This window comes from Schistocerca serialis, chromosome 2, assembly GCF_023864345.2.
Source record: "Schistocerca serialis cubense isolate TAMUIC-IGC-003099 chromosome 2, iqSchSeri2.2, whole genome shotgun sequence".
NCBI classification, from domain to species: domain Eukaryota; kingdom Metazoa; phylum Arthropoda; class Insecta; order Orthoptera; family Acrididae; genus Schistocerca; species Schistocerca serialis.
The window spans coordinates 364,639,594-364,660,025 of NC_064639.1; the positions used below are offsets into that span (position 1 = coordinate 364,639,594).

Here is a 20,432-nt window from a genome sequence, read left to right on the forward strand (position 1 = left end):
TTGCAGGCTTTTCTGTTTCAGTTGCTGTAATAGATAACGTGCTACGTTCAACAAATTAGCCTTTGTCTAAATAGATATTTCTTATTATTATTTGTGTGCCAGTGCATAATATGTTTCCCTTAAATTCTTGTCAGGCGGTACATAGCACATTTTGCCTTTGACTCAAGCTAAGAATGTTATGGACGATGCAACGGTCTAGTATATTTATAATACTATATATGGTATGTTAATTCCCTGTAAATTTTTTTAAAAGTAAGCCAATAGTAATATTTGTATAACTTTGTTACTTAAGGCAACATTCCTTTTCGTTTGTCTGCTCTCAGATCTAAAGATGGTAGTTAAGCTACCGAAACTGGTCATCACTTTGTAAAAAAGGAATTGTAATGTTAAATGTGATTGAGACAAAAAATTTCGAAGGTTTTTAAAAGTTTTATAGAAAATTTTAAATCTTTTTTTTTAAACTTTACATGTAACTGATTTTCCGTGATTCCCATAAATCGATCAAGGGAAATGCGGGGATGGTTCCCTTGAAAGGGCACGGCCGATTTTCTTTCCATCCTTGAAACATTCAGCGCTTGTGCTCCGTGTCTAATAACGTCTTGTCGATGGGACGCTTAAGCCAAATCTTCCTTCCTCCCGGGTGCGTGTGTAGTTTATTAGCGGTTGCACTAACTTGCTCTGCCGTTGCGGTGTAGCACGCCTGCAGTACGTACCGGTGTGTGAGTGCCAGAAGTGCGTGCCCGGGGTCTCCGCGACGAAGCGGTAGCGGAAGGCGGAGGCGGGCCCTATGGGGCACTGCGTCACGAAGGGCACGCCGTCCATGTGCGGCGAGCCGCGCTGGTGCTGGCCGTGCCAGTGCACGCTGGTCGTCTCCTCCGTCATGCCGTTCACCACGTCCACCTGCACGATGTCGTGCTGGCACACCTGACACACGCACACACCCTGCTTCAAACCTCAGGCTCCGCACATTCAAACAAGAAACATACAGGATCTGTGTTAAATAAGGCAACTGATAGAGGCACCAGAGCAGGAGGTCCGTTCTTAGGCACACTTGTTTTCCTTATGTAGGAAACTTCAAGAAGAAACTCAGTTCGAGGGAGTACCACTGCGCTGCAGCTCCTCGTGGTGCATTAAGCAATGAGGTTTTTCTTCTGAAGCTCTGTCACCAATATCACACTCTACTGAGCGCATTCGTAAATTGGCCACCAGGGGAAAACACCTATTTGGTACAGAGGCGGAATCCGACTTAATGACATTCGCAATTTCCTTGCTGGTAGAATATGGTGGAGATATCAGGTTTGACAACTTCACGGAAGAAAATAGAAGATTTTAGGCCCAAATTTTTATTTATCCACTCTCTCTTTCCTCGTGTTTAGGCAACGGCCTTGCCGCAGTGGGTACACCGGTTCCCGTGAGATCACCGAAGTTAAGCGCAGTCGGGCGTGTCCGGCACTTGGATGGGTGACCATCCGGGCCGCCATGCGCTGTTGCCATTTTTAGGGGTGCACTCAGCCTCGTGATGCCAATTGAGGAGCTACTCGACCGGCTAGTAGCGGCTCCGGTCACACAAAACCATCGTAACGACCGGGAGAGCGGTGTGCCCCTCCTCTCCGCATCCTCAACTGAGGATGACACGGCGGTCGGATGGTCCTGATGGGCCACTTGTGGCCAGAAGGCGGAGTGCTTCTTTCCTCGTGTTTATTCTGTCAAAAGAACTCCGGTGTTTTTTGGTTTTGTCGGTTTTTGAAAGTCTATTTTAAACTTCACTATTGCCACTATCTTCAGTGAAAGGTGCAAACTCTAAATATCGCTTAAGGAAAAAAACGCTTTTTGATGAATTCTTTGTGTCTGCGTAGAGAGTATGGCTCGGTGGATCAGTCATAAAGTACCAAACTACAAATCTAAGGATTTCGGGTTCGATCCCGATCAATCCTAGTATTTTTGTCTGTCGGCAAGATCTACTTTCTCCTCTGGCAATGTTTACCGATATGAAAAATGCCGAGTTACACCGTCATTCGGAATCCACATTAAACTGTAGGTCCCCAAGTAGCTGGCTGGGTCTATCAGTCCAAAGGTTGGAGGAAGGCGGCAGCAGCATAGCACCTACAACAGGGTACAGCACTGGGGTGTTGACGACAGCATTGCGTAACTACTTTACGATCTGAGCGTATCGTCTCAAATTTCACATTATTTTCGGCTTGAGGAAAGGTTTTTTTTCTTTGCGGATTACAGCACAACGGTCTGCATCAGGTATTTATATTCAGTAAATTTTATCATTCAGCATGCTCCATATAACATATACAGACCCGTACGTTGTAATGCATGAAGATACTCTTTTCCTCAAGACCAAAATAATGTAAAATTAGTGCATGAAATTCTCTTTGCCTTCTGACGAGGGTCTGAGCCCGAAACGGGTTATAAAAAAATAAAACTTTGATCAGAAAGTGTGGCTGGTTGCAATTTTTTTTGCTCAGTGGTAAATACAGTCGCAGTGTGCAGAAACCATTACGGATAAAATGATGTGGTGTAAACTCTGTTCTGTGCCTTATCGTATTTTAACTGTGGCATGTCGTGTTTTCCAAGACGGAGATTGGGTATCAGGTCAGCGTTTGCCTCCACAGGTGTAGAAAACCACCACAAAACAGCACTCTGGCTGTCCAATACACCGGACCATCTGTCGTTAATCGCAGAGCGTTTTAGATGCAGGTCTGGCTCACCTGCTATCTCGCAAGCCAGCGCGCTGGGCGTTAAGCTATGCGAGCAGGTTATTTTATTTACTCAACCAGATTTAGTCATTATTTTATAGAGTGCACGCAACTTATTTCAAAGCCAAATGGCTCGATCTTCCCGCACAAGGATGCAGGACTCAGTTTACCAGTACATCTGCAATATATATGTTCTGATGGCGTGCTTGCGGAAACTAGTGTGAAATACGGGGGTAGTGATTCAGGACTCTGATTAAGACCTCAAAGAATCTCAGTAACAAAAAAAATGGTTCAAATGGCTCTGAGCACTATGGGACTCAACTGCTGAGGTCATTAGTCCCCTAGAACTTAGAACTAGTTAAACCTAACTAACCTAAGGACATCACAAACATCCATGCCCGAGGCAGGATTCGAACCTGCGACCGTAGCGGTCTTGCGGTTCCAGACTGCAGCGCCTTTAACCGCACGGCCACTTCGGCCGGCTCTCAGTAACAAACAAGAACTCTCTATCATACAGTGTAAACTTTGACGGCGGGTATTTAGTCCAGTTAAAATTTCCCGAAAGAAAGGCCTTGATTAATATATAAAACTATTCCTTGATGTTTCTTCTCCGAAAGTGGGAGACACCTTCGGAGGTAAAACAGCAGTAGCATCAAGGGCCTGAATACCGTCGAATTTACAGGGCACTACCTTTCGGCTCATGATGCCGACTGCTTGATTATCTTTGGAAGTTACCATCACGTAACGAATGGTGATGCCCTCCGTACAGCTCTGTAAATTCGGGAACCCCTCGAGCCCTTCATACAGCTATGGCGTTACCTCCAAATATGTTTCCCACAGTCGGAGGGGATAGTTTTATGCTGGGACCGTGGTCTTTCATCCTGCAAGTTTTTACTGAACCAACGAGTATCTTTTGTACCGCTGAAATTCTGGTGACGAGTTTGTCACCATCACTAGGATTCGAATCACCCTTTCTGAATGATAAAAATTATGATAAAATATGATGATACTCACGCTGATGGTGGGTCCGGGCATCTGCCTGTTGGCGACGATGATAGGGCGTTCGATCCCATCGGCGGGCACGCAGTGCGGCCGTTCGCAGTCGGACGCGTTGTTGGGACAGCCGAAACACGCCTTGCTCATCGTGTGGTACCACTCCACGTGGAACGTGAACTTGCAGACGCGCGGCGGCGCCCCGAGCTCACACGGCCGCGAACAGTCACCGCCGGCGTCGACGTCTGCGTCTCCGTCATCGAAGTGACTTCCGCCAATCTCGTTGTCCTCCTCCGACAGCGGTTCGGTGTCACGATGGTAATATTTGTCTTCCAGCTGTCTCCCTGTGGCCTCTTTCGTCTCAGAACGATGAACTCCCCAGTCCTCTGAAATAACCGTAGTCTCTCCCACAAACTGCTCCGTCTCTGTTGTCACGTCCATCAACTTCACCGACTCAGATTCCATCTGCTGCACAGTGGTGTCATGGTCGACTAGTGGTGTCACACCAGCTTCCTGATGGTCAAAGTTCTCTGGCGGCTCAGTCGCCGTGACTCCTTCTGCAATGTCATCCAGTCTTTCGGTCGCTGGCTGCACTGGTAGAGATACTTTGCTCTCATTCTTTGCTGTTTCCTCCACGGCAGAATAGTCAGTTGGTGGATCAGTCACCATTTCTACAGTTGCGGCCACGTCAGCAATCTGCGGAACGCCCGAATCTTGTTTATCACTTACAACAGTCTCGTAGTACGTCCACTTCATCGCACCTCTGTTTTCTTCCATTGGCGTCACAGCAGTAAGCACTGTAGGCTGCTTGTTAACAGCTGTAGTTCCGATCTCGCTGCCAACTTGGCCGGGCACCTGACCAATATGGCTACTGCCAGATTGCGAGATATCGATGACTGGAGCTTCCTTTGTCGCGTCTGCAGGTGCTTCGTTTCTGCCGGGAAGAAACTTGGCTCCAACTCTGACTATGTCTTCCAATTGTTTTGGAAGTATGAGTCCGCCTTCGCTATCCAGCGAGGAGATTTCGCGACTTTCATTTGCAACTGTGAGGCTGGAGTCGGGAGCGTCGCTAGACTGTTCCACTAACGTTCCCACTTCCGGAACGTTTATTATCGGTTGTGCAGAGTCCGTCGTCAAGGAAGTATCGTCTATCACACGGGGATCCCCAACGACTGTCTGGAAATTTCCGGTTGAGGCAAAGTTCGGGGTTCCTCTGCTGACGACGAACCTCTTGAAGTTGGATTTTAGAGCTCCGCCGGAAGGTTGGTCTCCACCGACGACAGGGATGCCGTAACTTGCGCCAGGGAACTTTGCATCAAATGTAGCAGCTTCCACTATTGCAGGATCTGCAAAACAAAAGGAACTGCGTTATTAGTTTACACAATGTATCGAGGACATTTCTAAACTTCATTGGAAATTTCTAGAACATATGAAAGGTGCTGTACGCATCGTACAGTTTATCTCATTTATCTTGTTCATCTCAACTTTTTGCACAGATGCAAAATAAAAAAAAATGTATCAAGCAATGTTGTTTAGCCACCAAAGAACGTTTAGTCAACTTGACTGCCTTTCTTTTAGATTTATTTGTTATGAGGATATGAACAGCACGTCCTTTTAGGATTGCGTACGTCAATAGGTAAAAATGGATTCATTATCGAATCATGTTGTTGTCCATCTGTATGTACAACTGCTGCAAACATTTTTGCTCAGGAACGTGTAGACATATGAAGCTGAAATTTATATCACACACTACTCTCTTCGCATTGTAAGAAACTGGTGCTTCTCAGACAGTGCAGTCGAACGATACGACCATTTATGTCACATTTTTTGACACTCGCAAACTCTCTCAACAAAACCTATAGGGTACTTCCCGGTGACCTAGAATAATGAAATTTACCAAGAAACAAGTTTTCATAGTACAAGTGAGGGGAAAATAACGAAAACCTTTAATTTTTTGTCGTTTTTTATCCGACTGCTTGCCTGCCTGGTCACAGTGAGTGGCAAACCTGACGACAGCTGAGTTCCGTCTTTCGAACTGCGAGAGCGCTGCCGTCGGGTAGTGTAGTTAATTTTAAAGCATGTGCGGAATACACACAGCGCAGTAATACACTAGTGAACGGAGGAAGTCTTCGTGTCTTCGATGGCTCACCTGAGGATGGTAGGCTGCTGCACACTCGAAATATCGTGGTGTGTATTGAACGACAACCTGCTGCAAGCCCGAAACTTCTTTGGACATACGTAATAGGAGAACCAACCTTTCAAGACGGCAGCGTTCAGTCCAAGGATGCAGCTGAGGATGACAGCCCCTGCCACGAGACGTCTGCAGGGCTCCATGGTGGACGCAGTTCCTGAAACAGTGAAAAGAGCACCGCTGATCCACCGCTCCGAGCCTATGACTCACAGCAAACGCGACATAACTGCTCGACGCAATATAACGGGAAAAAGAACGCGACGCGTTTCTAGGAATTTCTGTTACGCTGTGTGCAATAGAGCCGTTCTATTCCTTTATAACTGGAACGGATGCTGGATACACGTTTATTTCCGAGAGTACTATCGATAGTCTAAAGTCGACAGAGCAACCAAAAAGAGTGCATTCTTTCGGCACCAATTCTGTGATGTTCCTTACCTGCACTACTGGTGGATCTGATTTCAGAACAACAGGTACGTTTTGTTGATCACTAAGACGCATAGCGGGTCTTGAAGATGGTGTATTCTCAGACCGAAACCAGCTGCATACAAATAAACCAGTAAATACGACTGTTGGTGATATCGAAAGATACAGTAACAAATGGTTCAAATGGCTCTGAGCACTGTACGACTTAACTTTTGAGGTGATCAGTCGCCTAGAACTTAGAACTACTTAAACCTAACCAACCTAAGGACATCACACAGATCCATGCCCGAGGCAAGATTCGAACCTGCGATCGTAGCAGTCGCTCGGTTCCAGACTGTAGTTCCTAGAACCGCACAGCCACTCCGGCCGGCGATACAGTAACAGCTGTGGTCCCAGTGTACACCAGAAGACTGATGTACGGAGGGGTTTGTTGAATCTATGTACACAACTATACTCGAATGTTTTTTCGTGAGCATGCTCCTACGAGTGAGGCAGAGCGATGACCACATTAAACGTGCTATGCTGGTTCAGTTGGCAATAGCGTTGCCCACGAAGGGCAAAGGCCGAGATTCGAGTGCTGGTCTGGCAAATATTCTTCCTACAAACTACAGGATGTTTCAAATAGATTCATTTGATTTCATAAGACTATCACGAATGAAGACAGACACCTGAGTCAATTACAACTTAAAACTACGGTCGTTTTTCCCGCGTGAAAGAGACAGTGAAAAAGGGGAGGGAGCGGGGGCGGCCAGGTGAGTTGTTGTCGTACCAGAAGTACTCACCGCGATGCACCGCCCTGTGGCTTTCTATGTATAGATGTAGACAGGGCTCCAACACATTTTATTCGGCATGATCAGTTTGGTTATACCTACAATTCCCAGCATGCATGCTTCCTCAAACCTATTCCTGTAGGCCACCTAAAACTGGTGGTTTGTGTGCGGACGTTTTATCAGCATACAATCATGAACATCAACTGCTGAATGAGCAGCTGACGTTCGTGGAGGCATATTGCGCTCCGTTCATCGCCATCGTCTGCTATCATGTTAGAAATGGTCTGAAGAGGGCCACATTCTGACCGAAACCGGTACGTTATAAATAAATATTTTCTTGCGGTCAAGACTGTTTTAATACGTTTTTAAGCTCTTGCTTCATGAAAAGGTCTCTTTTTACACATTATAAGAGAGACGTTTGACACTCTTTTTCGATGCATGCTCATCCTTGAGCTGAACTAAATAAAAGATGGCGGATAATTCTGTTTACATCGGCTGTTCATTTGATATTCCGAAGAACTAATAGCTCACAATAATGGTTACACCTCTGACACCATCAAAACTTGACAACAGAATTAAAAACAAATACAGTAACAAAGATAGCTCTATCGACCACATCAAACAGCACTTTAGCACAAATAGCTCCTCAAAACTCTGAAATATGTCGGCTTACCATTCATTGGTAAGGTGTCACATCAGATTGCATATTTATTCTATCCTAAACATAACAAAATTAGTTTTTCCACAAACAATAAAATGAGAGACAAAATGGTTCATAACTTAAAGAATGAAGTACACCGCAAGTCGGGAATTTATAAACTGAATTTTTCTATGTGTCCTGAATTTTATAATGGCCAGACTGGTAGGAATTTCAGCGTACGATACCGGTAACACGTCGATGCTCTCTGGCTGAAAAATCTAAATAAATCAGCTTTCTCAGCTCACTTGGGTCAACGCAGAAACACAGAGATAAGAATCGAAGAAAACTTAGCAAGATTACATGTTGCGGAAACAAGAATTAGAAATGTAGGATCACATTCACAGTAAACATGACTGCATCCGGAATGATGAACTACGATTAAGAAACAAAATGGTCTTTCAAAATCTCATACAATCCTTAGAATTTCAAATGATAGAAATAATAATTAATCGAAGGAGAGAATATTCTTCTTTGGCAGTTACCAGCATCTTTCAAACATAATTAAGTGTATAATTTTGAAATTATCTGTACTGCAAAGAAGTATCTCTGCAGGAACTCTAGATGTACGCCTATCTGCATACCGGTAAATTTTTAGCTCATCAAATCAGCAGCCGACGTAAACAAATGTATCTGCCATCGTGAATTTAGTTTAGCTCATGGATGAGCATGGACCTGAAAAGAGAATCACATCTCTCCCTTATACACTGAAGAGCCAAAGAAACTTGTTCACCTGCGTAATATCGTGTAGGGACCCCGCGAGCACGCAGAAGTGCCGCAAGACGACGTGGCATGGATTCGACTAATGTCGGAAGTAGCGCTGAATGGAACTGACACCATGAATCCTGCAGCGCTCTCTACAAATCCGTAAGAGAACGAAGGGGTGGAGACATCTTCTGAACAGCACGTTGCAAGGCATCAGATATGCTCAATAATGTTCATGTCTGGGGAGTTTGGTGGCCAGTGGACGTATTTACACTCAGAAGAGTGTTCCTGGAGCCACTCTGTGGCAATTCTGGACTTGTGGGGTGTCGTATTGTTCTCCTGGAATTGCCGGTCTGAATGCATAATGGACATGAATGGATGCAGGTGATCAGACAGGATGCTTAGTACGTGTCACTTGTCAGAGTCGTATCTAGGCGTATCAGGGGTTCCATATCACTCTAATTGCATACGCTCCCACACCATTGCAGAGCCTCCACCAGCTTGAACAGTTCCCTCCTGACATTCAGGGTCCATGGATTCGTGAGTTTGTCTCCACACCCCTATACCTCCAGCCACTCGATACAATTTGACTTGTCCGACCAGGCAACATGTTTCTAGTCATCAACAGTGGAATGTCGGTGTTGACGAGTCCGGGCGAGGCGTAAAGGTAGGTGTCGTGCAGTCATCAAACACAGTGGACCTTCGGCTCCGAAAGTCCGCATCGATGATGACTCGTTGAATGGTTCGCACGCTGACACTTTTTGATGGCCCAGCATTGAAATCTGCAGCAATTTGCGGAAGGGATGCACTTCCCTCGCGTTGAACGATTCTCTTCAGTTGTCGTTGGTCCCATTGTTGCATGATCTTTTTCCGTTTGTAGCGATATCGTAGATTTGATGTTTTACCGGATTCCCGCCGGCCGGGAACTGAAGACCTTAGAAGTTAAGTCCCATAGCGCTCAGAGCCATTTGAACTATTTTTTACCGGATTTCTGATATTCACGGTACACTCTTGAAGTGGTTGTACGGGAAAATCCCCACTTCATCACTACATCGGGGATCCTGTGTCGCATCGCTCGTGCCCCTACTGTAACATGACGTTCAAACTCACTTAAATCGCGACAACGTGCCGCTATAGCACCAGTAACCGATCTAATAACTGCACCATATAGGCGCTGCCGACCGCAACGCCATATTCTGCCTGTTTACATATCTCTGTATTTGAATACGCATGCCTATACAAGTTTCTTTGGCGCTTCAGTGTATTATGTAATCGAGAGCATTTCATGATGTAAGTACAATGTATAGAGCTGATATGGAATGTAAGACCTTTTGTACACTGTGTAATCACTAGACTTCGTTACATTTTAGGACACATAAATAAAGATTGCTAAGAAATCAACGTTGCCGTTTGACGATGGGCTTAGGCCCGGAACTAGTAACGGTACAATAAAATTATATCTAAAAAAAACTTGTGGCTGGTTACAGTATTCCGTACGAAAGGAGCTACCACGTTCTTTAACCGTATGGATGAAATAAACATAAAATTAATTACGTAACTTTATGTTTAGAAGCAACGATTAAAACCTTGCGACCGCTCTTTGCAAATGCAAATGCAAAATCAAGATACGTGTATGTTAGAGAGAGAGAGAGAGAGAGAGTGAGAGAGAGAGAGAGAGAGAGAGAGAGAGAGAGAGAGAGAGAGACTCTCTTTAACGAAGGACTTTTGCATGTGTTTTTCTCTTGTGTCGGTGTGAGGAATCAGTCCTCACAGTTTCTAGGACAACCTACGCAGAGGCGTCACGCGCTGTTTTACGCTAATGGAGTATGAGTCGGCGCTCCTGGGCGTTACCACGCGGAAGCAGCGGGCTGCGGCCCTCCGGGTCATGCACGTCTGGTAACGAGCCGGCTGCTGAGAAGGTGCCAAGGACGGCCTTGTGCTGATGTTGCCATTGTGACGTAACCGCGAGTCACGGACCCCAGCCTTCAACAGTTAGGCGCGTCGCGGCGGCACTGTTCCCACAGCTGTTTGCTTATTAATAGAGTTAGTGTCCTCTCGCGCGGCAATTTTCCTCAGCGCTGTCGTAAAGGACGAAGGTCTCCTGGGCAACGCTCCATTACCTATGCTAACGATGTTGAGAGAGAGAGAGAGATAGGAACCCGCACACTGTAGTGAAAATACTTTAGTTGCAATTACTTCGGGAGCGTAAATAGGTATATTCTCCTCGATGACTGGGAGGAGGACTAGAAGGAGGAGGAGGAGGAGGAGGAGGAGGAGGATGAGGAGGGAACAGCTTAAGATGCAACTGCAAAGATGTGGCTGTGGAGACACAAACCGCACGGCAGCATCCATGTGTCTGTCCAGTGGCTCTCGTAATATAACTGAATGCAACCCGTTGCAGTGTAGCGTCTGTGTTCGTACGAGGCCGGCCAGGGTGGCCGAGCGGTTCTAGGCCCTACATTCTGGATCCGCGAGACCACTACGGTCGCAGGTTCGAATCCTGCCTCGGGCATGGATGTGTGTGATGTCCTCAGGTTAGTTAGGTTTAAGTAGTTCTAAGTTCTAGGGGACTGATGACCTCAGAAGTTAAGTCCCATAGTGCTCAGAGCCAGTTGAACCAGTTGTTCTTCCGACAGCTGAGACATCAAAGCAGTGCGCAACTTGACTGCTCGGCAGAGTGAGGGAAAGTTTATAGGACCAGCTGAATAGGGTAAACAGCCTATTGGCAAGGAGACCACGCGCAAATCAGATTTTTGTGTTTTTTTATATCTAGTAGTATGTTACGTTAAGTTCGCAGCTCAAATATCAATCACCCAAAATATCTCGAAGCAACTCCCAAAATTTCTCGAGAAAATAAACCTCGAAATTATCCGAACAGTTTTAATATCCCAAACATAAACAAGTTCCTTTTCTTGATGGGCCATGTGGTTCTATGGTAGAATGCTCGCCTGCCATTTGTGCAGCCCGACGTCAAGAGTGCAGGCATTGTGTGACGTGAGAGACTTGTTTTGTGTTAGTGCCATCGTATGTCGTAGCCACTGCCAGTGAGTAGTCAGTAGCAGAGAAAAGAGAAAGCAAAAGCAAAAATTAATTTTCCAAAAACAAAACGAAGTAACACCGAAAAGATATCACTGAACTTGTAATAAAAGAGGATAGCTTTAAGAGGAAAAGCTGAAACGAAAAATAATGTAACATTTATTAATAGTTGTGCTATTTGTATGTACACACTTAATAGAATAAAGTTTTATGATTGGTTAAAAAAAAGTTCCATTCCCAGCTGTGGTCAAAGTTTTAAACAACGGGCATCTTCCATGACCATGACCATGAACAGAGGTATTGACCGTCTAGGCATGGTTGAACTACAGACAACACGAGCCGTGTAGCTCCTGCCTGGTGGAATGACTGGAAATGATCCACTGTTGAACCCCCGCCATCTAATAGGCACTTCTGATGAATGGGCTCGTTTGGTGACATCTCTGAACAGTCAAAGGGACTGTGTCTGTGATACAACATCCACAGTCAAGATATATCTTTAGGAGTTCTGGAAACTGGGCTGATGCAAAACATTTTTTGATGTGTGTATGTACCTTCCTTTAGGATACTAAAGATGCTCGGAAAACTTCAAAGTCGATATTCTGGAGAATTTTTGAGAGTTGCATCGAATGAATTTGACAGTTTGAGATTTCAGTTTTCAACTTCACGCACCTTAATGTAAAAAGTTTCAAAAATGAGATTGCCTTGTGGTCTTTCTGTGAACAAAGCGTATGGACTGAGAGCAGACAAAGGAATGATCAAAGCTGAGCAGCAGCAGACATGGGATTAATGCCAAACGTTACATCAAATTTGGAGAACACGAAGCGAAGGAATTTTGCTACCTTGGAAGCAAAATAACAAGTCCAGGACGAAGCGAGGAGAACGGCAAAGAGGGACGGCAAAGAGGGCATTCCTAACCAACAGAAGTCTATAGGTATAAAAAAGTGGCCTCAATTTCAAGAAGAAATTTCTGAGAATGCACAGCATTCTATGGAAGTTAATCGTGGACTGTAGGGAAACTGACAAAGAAGGAAATCGAAGCATTTGATATGTGGCGTTCTCCACAGAATCGCCAAGCAAAAAAATTTATAAGAATGATAGGACATGTGTTAAGAATCGGGAAATCACTACCACGCTACTAGAGATAGCCGCGGAGGGCTACAGAGCCTTACTCTGAGATGAACAGATGGGCAGATGGGCAGAAGAAAGGAAATTGTAGTGGGCTACATGAAACCCCTTAGAAGATTGTTGGACACACAGGATGCTACAATAAGATAATGACAAATTGCGAAGAGTTGTAGGGGGTGTCTTGAGGAACAACCTGAGTGTACGAACCTGTGTCCGGAAACATCATCCAACGACACTACAGAGTGTCGAAAATACAGGCTTCGTCGTCTTCCATTAGGCCGCTCTTTCGGCAGCATTCGTGACTTTGTATGCTGACGGATCGCACGCGGAAGATACCGCAATGCTGCTTGTTATTCAGTGATCTCTACTGATTGCTACGATCGCCAGCGGAGAAATGGAGCTAGCTTCTGCGTAGACAGTCCTCGTCTCCTACGAATGCAATGTTCTGTGGCTTCAGTTTCCATGTGCAGATTTTTTTGTCCTGTACAACGAAAACCACTGGAGATTTTAGAGGGTTCCAGAAGAAACATAATCTGCGAACAGAGACCCATGTCTGACACCATGATCCATAGAGGCAACAGAGCATCGCATTTGTAGGAGACAAAAACTGTCTTCACAGCAGCTGGCTCATCTCTTTCACTGATTATCGTGGCAACGAGCAGCGATCACTGAATAACAAACAACGTTTGCGAGACTTCCTGCCGTCAGCATACAAAGTCACTTTTGCTGCCAAACGGATGGCCTAATGGCAGGTGCTGTAACTTCGACCCTCTGTAGTGTCGTTGGATGAAGTTTCCGGACTCGGTTTCCTGTGCTCAGATTGTTCCACAGGACATCCTCTACAGCCCATCGCAGTTTATCGGTATCGTTTTGTAACACAGTGTACATTTCTTCAGAACTCGCTATAATGGAAATAGAGGATTCAATACACGGAGACAACGAAAGGTGCAGTGTGTTTAAGAATTTGAGGAGGTTGTGAGTAGCACATTGGGTAATAACACAGTATACACTGAAGGCAATAAAACATTTGATTGACTGATAGGATTGAAATAGAAAAAAAAATTGTTGCCAATTAGACAACACTGCCTCTTCAACTCTGGGCTCAGATTCTGCTATCTATCTACCAGTAAGCACAAAGCCTCGGATAATAGTGGTTAATGCCTTACATTTTGTGCAAGTCTCTAGATTTGGCGACTTGCATATCAGTACTTATTAAATCAACTTGTCATTTGGCGTGGCAGAAGTGACTGGTTTACGTCCCAGAAAAATTTCAAGCTGATGAAGAACCTGGAACCTCTTGTGCAGCAGGCAGCGGTGCTAACCGTTAGACCAAAGAGGCCGTCTGGCGTCGAGGAATTAAGTGAAGCTTCCATCCGAAACCGAAGCTTTCGCGCTGTGGTAGGCTGAGACAATGCACTGTTTCGAAAGGGGACGTTCGGGGGAGTTTCCACGGCTGATCGCCGGCGTTGCCAGGGAAACCGTGAAGGCCGCGTGCCGCGGGCGTGTTGCGCAACCGCGCGTGGTCCACTGACCGGCCGCAGAGCAACAGGTAGCCTATAGCCTGGGCTGCAGCTTTCTCCGGCGTGACGTCACACGCGTCGGGGAAGTGCTCGAGCGCCAGCCAGCTCGTCCCGTTTGCAACGGGCCGGTTGCCTGGCAACGGCGTTACGTCACCCCCGATGCGCCGCTCGTGCAGCGGGCTCGTAACTTAAATAAGATCTTTGTACAGTGACGTCACTCAGTGCATAGCGTAGAAAACTAGGCTAAACTAAAGCCTTTGGTACCATCCGTCGGCTTTGAGCATTGGTGTCACAACGAGCCCCAAAACGCAACATAAACATGATTTCAAAACGGCAGTCAGTGACATTACCAACTGCCATAACACGAAAACATCAATATTTAACTAGAATTGTACAAATTCTTAATAATAAATATCGAACTTCCTGGCGGATTAAAACTGTATATCGGACTGGGACTAGAACGTGGGACCTTTGTCTTACGTACCCAAGTGCTCTACCAACTTAATTAGCCAAGTACGACTCATGACCCACTCTCAAAACTCTATTTCCTCCAGTACCTCATCTGTTACCTTCCAAACTTCGCAAAAGTTCTCCTGCATACCTTGTGAGACCAGCACTCCTGGAAGGAAGGATATTGCAGAGACATGACAGAGCCACAGGCTGCGGGATGTTTTCAGAACTAATTTTCGCTCTGCAGTGGAGTGTGTGACGATTTACATCGTCCTGGCAGAGCGAAGCTTGGATAGTTCAGTCAGTAGAGTACTAGTCCGTGAAAGTCTACACTGCCAGGTTCGAGTCCCAGTACGGCAAACAGTTTTAATCTGCAGAATGTTTCAGATCGGCGCACACTCCGATATTTATCCCAGAATGCATTTTCACTCTGCAGCGAAGCTAACGGAACAGCCCGCAAAATTGGTGGTGTTGGCCGGGGAAAAATTAAAATCTATAATAATAACAACCCCAAATAACGATAATAGTGAAACATACAAAACGAAACAACCAGAGAAACACGATGGAATGACTGCTTTCAAAAACGCAAAGCAGACAAAATTAGCGTAAACCATCCGTAACCGGTATCGGAAACATCACTTATATTGAAAGCTCCACTTAAAACGCTGATACTAATGCAGAAAGCGAAAAACGGACGGCAGTACAAAAGGTGCTAGCAATTCAGATAGTAAAAAATAACGGTACTTAATAAAACGCAGTGGCCACGCGGGGTAGCCGTGCGGTCAAAGGCGCCTTGCCACGGTTTGCGCGGCTCCCCCCGTGGGAGGTTCGAGTCCTCCCTCAGGCATGGGTGTGTGTGTTGTCCTTAGCGTAAGTCAGTTGGATTAAGTAGTGGGTAAGCCTAGGGACTGATGACCTTAGCAGTTTGGTCCATAGAACCTACCACCACAAAACGCAGTATCGAAATAATCATTTGATATACATAGCTCAAATGAAAAGGCTAATGCCAAGACAGGAAGCCACAAGGCGATAACAATTAACACTGTTAGAAAGCGGGAGAATTAATATAAGCGGTATCGAGAAGATCACTTGTAAAGATCAACTTTAAAAAATCGACAGCAATATTAAAAGCCAGGAAACGGTAGCAGCACAAATAGCCAAAAGGCGAAACCAGTAAGTTCACCCAAAACTCGCGAGATCTATTATAACATAACGTGACAGCGATATTACTTGACCTATAAAGCTCAACTTACAATGATGAAATCAAAACAAAAAGCCAAAAGGGGAGAGCAGTACATACAGCCAAAACTCGCGAGGACTATCACAGTATGGTATCGGAATAAAGCAAAGGATTCGCAGGTTAACATTTCTATGACACAAAAATTCCGAGAAATGTCAGAACAGAGTCACAGAAAGCTTTTGTCAATGTTGACTGATTACACTCTGAAATTCTGAAGTTGCGGGTGGTAATATACAGAGAGCGAAAGGTAATCTGGTGGAGAAGGAGTTGAGACAGATTTGTAGCCTATCACGGATATTGCTCCATTGTACAATGAGCAGATGGTGAAGAAATGCAAGGAGAAATCTGGAAACGAAATTAAAGATCATGGAGAAGAAATAGAAACTTTGAGGATTACTGATGACTTCGAAATTCTTCCAGAGACGGCTAAGAACTGGGAAGATCAAGGGAATGGAAAGGGTAATGTACTGAACAAGGTATTGTAAGACGCATGTCAACAAAAGTAAAACAAGGGTACCGGAATGTAGCAGAATTGACTCAGGCGTTGATGAGGGGATTAGACTAGCACTTGACATGTATTCTAATTTCCACAGTCTCTTTTGTCTGAGTTCCAATACATTAAAATGTGGGCTACAATCAGGTCCGCTTAATGGTGAAACTGCATTTGGAAATAGCAGATTTTTGTCTGGATTCCTGTACCTGATATTCGGAGCATGGGAAATGGATTGAATAAACTGTCCCACGTAGTTACTGCCACGTTCTCATGATATATGATAAACACCTGGGACTCTGAGGCCATGATTTCCACATGGTGCAATTATAATTTTCTTGGGCGGCCGAAAGAAAACTCTGCTACTGTCGATCACAACCTCACGAATAACCAAAAAGTCTTGTTTGACGAAACAGGATTGTACACCTCAGTTCAGTCGACTGTGGTTCAGTCATCAAAGAGTCTGTGGAAACTGGAACGCGAAACAACAGCTTTAACAAAGATACCGGCTGCAGACTCAGTAATACGTGGAAGCGGTCACTTGATACCGAGAAACTACTTTTTTTATATCTTTCGTTCCCTACACATGTGGGAATGAAATTATTCTTCTTTTTGGGTGTGTGTGTGTGTGTGTGTGGGGGAGGGGGGGGGAGGGGGGGCTGCTGTTGTAGAAATTTATTCTTTGCGATCATATGTCTCGGTTCTTGGGTGTGTAATTGCAAATATTTGGGACTGGATTTTTAGTTCCAGTACTCACCTGATGGCCAAGGGAAACCTCCCATAAACATTAATTGGAACCAGAAAATGAACGTACCTTTAGCTTATTTCTGGGTCAATGTTTATGATTATCCGAGAGAAAAATCAAGAATATCAGTGCGTGTGTGTGTGTGTGTGTGTGTGTGTGTGTGTGTGTGTGTGTGTGTGTGTGTGTGTGTGCGCGCGTGATTGCAGGAATTAGTTTGATGGTGGAAAAAATTTCATATAAGAATATCTCACATTATAAAGGATGGTCGGAAAGTCTTGTATGGGTTTTGCAGGGAAGGTTGTAAAGAGAAACAATCGTTAAGAAAAATAATTTGATACATAGCGCGGTTTTGGAGTTAATTAGCACTGAAGTTAGCCAATCAGGCGGTTCTGCGTGCAAAATGAAGCAGGCATCCAGGTACCATTAGTGTCAGTTGTAATCATAGCGCAGAGGACAACGCATGGGACTTTTCAGCGTTTCGTTCGGATTCGACCCTTATTACCCTCCTGTGTCGGATTTTTGCATTGCTTTCTTGTTTGATTTTAGGAAACCAAACGAAGGACACGTTTGGCGGCACCGCTTCTAATGGGCCGCTTGAATTTTCGCGCGCAGTGCTTGATGGGCTAACTTGAATACCAGTTAATTTGGAAGAGACGCAACGTATCAAATTGTTTTCTTAATAATTATTCCTCAGCGTAGTCTAACCTGCAACACCCTTACAAATTTTGTTGACTGTTTGTGACCACCCTCCTCATTTAATTTAATCGTATGGCTAGGGGCCCCTCGTCGGTATTTCAATTTGACGCCACTTAGGCGACCTGCAGTCGACGAGGATGACAGGATGATGATGAGGACAGCACAGCACCCAGTTCCTGGGCGGAGAAAATTCCCCGACCCCGCCGGGAATCGAACCCGGGCCCAGAGGATTGACAATCCGTCACGGTGACGATTCAGCTACCGGGGGCGGACACCACCCTCTGTATCACGAAGAGAAAGACGCTGCGAGTGACATTTTATCGTTGGCTCCAGTGTAATCGCTCGTAGCAGAGTGACTACTATCTCTGGTATCGGTGTGACTGCGTTACGACTTGGACAGTCGGTCGCTTACCTGAAAAGACGATGATGGTTAATGTCGAAAGCTCGGTTTTTCATGGAAAACTTGACAAGATAAGTACACCGAGAACAAATCTGTCGCGTAGCAGTTCGTGGTTGTATTCGAAGAGTCATGTGTGGGAAAAGTAAATATTCAGCATCCGAACGAATGCGGAAAAAAAGCAGTTTACGTTTTAGAATAGTGATTTTTCTTAAATCCGTGCTTATTATTTAAGAATTTCTTCCTCCAGCAGCCACATACACAGTATATAAGGTGCTTGAGAGTGACGGAACAGACATAGGTTAACTTGTGTGGCGGACCGGGACTCGAATTCTTAATAATTTTGCACTTCGCGGACAGTGCCCTCAACGGTTCCAGGTTTGAGTCCTAGCCACTTACGCAGGTCTGATTTGCCAGGATACAAAACACAAGCTTATCCGCAGCATGAAAGATTCATTAACATGCGTTCTTTCTCAGCCACTTGAGTGTTTTCGCTGATCGAGAGACTCTCGGTATTTATCGGCCCCATACCACAGTTGTGAAGCACTGTAGGAGACAAAGGACGAATGAAACAGCTAGAAAGCCTTTGAGACGGTCTAATCATTCTGCCACTGTGCTGGTGAACGTGTGAAATCAAAATCTTTACTCCGTTGGGTCGTTATATTTTCACCACAGTTTTCAAGATGTATACTGCACGGCTTGCTAGACCAAAACAAAGTCGCGCCGTGTACAGCTGCTTTCCTCATTCTTAGCTCCGTTGTGCAAGAGAGTGGATTTTCCACTTTTCCAATGTGTTTGTCGCCTAATTACCTTCAGTCACTAACGTTGTCCACCGTAGGAACAACGCTGTACATTCTATTTTAGTCGCAGGCAGAACGAAGGTCACTTGCATTTTGAAATACGCGGGAAGATCTTAATGTTGTCTTCATGTGTCTATCAACTTAGGAACATCTAAACGTGGTGTGCTCTCAGATGAAAATCTGGAACAAAACCACAGGTTAAAATAACAAAAAACGAAAATACCAAACAACTCTCAGTAGAACTAATGTGTGGAAGACTCAGTTTTGGTGGCCCGCATCTCGTGGTCGTGCGGTAGCGTTCTCGCTTCCCACGCCCGGGTTCCCGGGTTCGATTCCCGGCGGGGTCAGGGATTTTCTCTGCCTCGTGATGGCTGGGTGTTGTGTGGTGTCCTTAGGTTAGTTAGGTTTAAGTAGTTCTAAGTTCTAGGGGACTGATGACCATAGATGTTAAGTCCCATAGTGCTCAGAGCCATTTGAACCATTTTGAACTCAGTTTTGGTGCATTTGTGAGTTCCCGTCTGTAAGATAGATCAAACGCCAAGCAAGTTAATTAGGTCTTAGAATGATAAGACACCGCGAATGCGCAATAGATATGCGTTGGGTACTATTTGACGACATTGTCGTTCCTCTATATCACAGTCGGTAAAGATACACATGTAACTTTTTACATGTCAGATTAGGAGGAGTGGGGTCTATGGAATATCTGCATAGCAGAAGGTGGATCAGGTGTGAGTCTTGTATGTTTGGGCGACGAATTTAGTTCACATGCTCGATCGAGTGGTACATCCACATCTACATCTCTGCTCCACAAGCCACCCTAAGGTGTGTGTCGGAAGGCAGTTTTAATCTGTTGTGGTATTTCTTTTAATCGAGGCTCTTTTTTTGAGTCGTCAGTCTCCTGGCTGGCTTTGAAGCGGCCCGCCACGAATGGCCCTCCTTTGCCGACCCTTTCACTTCAGAGTAGCACTTGCAACCTATGCCCTCAATTATTTGCTGTATGCATTCCAGTCTCTCTATTCCCATACAGATTTTACCCTCTGCATCTCCCTCTGGTACCATGTTAGTTATTCCCTGACGACGAAACACAGGTCCTATCATTCTGTCCCGTCTTATTGCCATTGTTTTCCCTACGTTCCTCGCCAGTTCTGCGGAGGACATCCTTATTCTTTACCTTATCAGTCCAGCTAGTTTCCAACATTCTTCTGTAGTACCACATCACAAATGCTTCGATTCCCATCTGTTCTCATTTTCCCACAGTCCATGTTTCACTACCATACAATGCTGTGCCCCAAACGTACATCCCCGGAAATTTTTCCTCAAATTAAGGCCTATGCTTGATACTAATAGACTTCCCTTGGCCAGGAATGCAACTTTTTCCAGTGCTACTCTGCTTTTTATGTCTCTCTTGATCAGTCTGTGATGGGTTATTTTGCTGTCCACGTAGCAGAA

General features: G+C 45.1%; 1 protein-coding gene and 1 pseudogene across 1 annotated transcript in view; one reads left to right on the top strand and one right to left on the bottom strand.

Moving 5' to 3' along the window:
* The window catches only part of LOC126455549 (uncharacterized), a 56,725-nt gene that overhangs the window by 23,405 nt on the left and 12,888 nt on the right, over nucleotides 1–20,432 (bottom strand). The window contains exons 2-4 of the mRNA XM_050091304.1: nucleotides 5,954–6,046; nucleotides 3,720–5,044; nucleotides 714–924 (exon numbers count right to left, since the gene is read on the bottom strand). Coding sequence (XP_049947261.1) covers nucleotides 714–924; nucleotides 3,720–5,044; nucleotides 5,954–6,032 — 1,615 coding nt within the window. The 5' untranslated portion in view covers nucleotides 6,033–6,046. The remainder of the gene's footprint in view (nucleotides 1–713; nucleotides 925–3,719; nucleotides 5,045–5,953; nucleotides 6,047–20,432) is intronic.
* LOC126459050 (5S ribosomal RNA) lies at nucleotides 1,376–1,493 on the top strand (annotated as a pseudogene).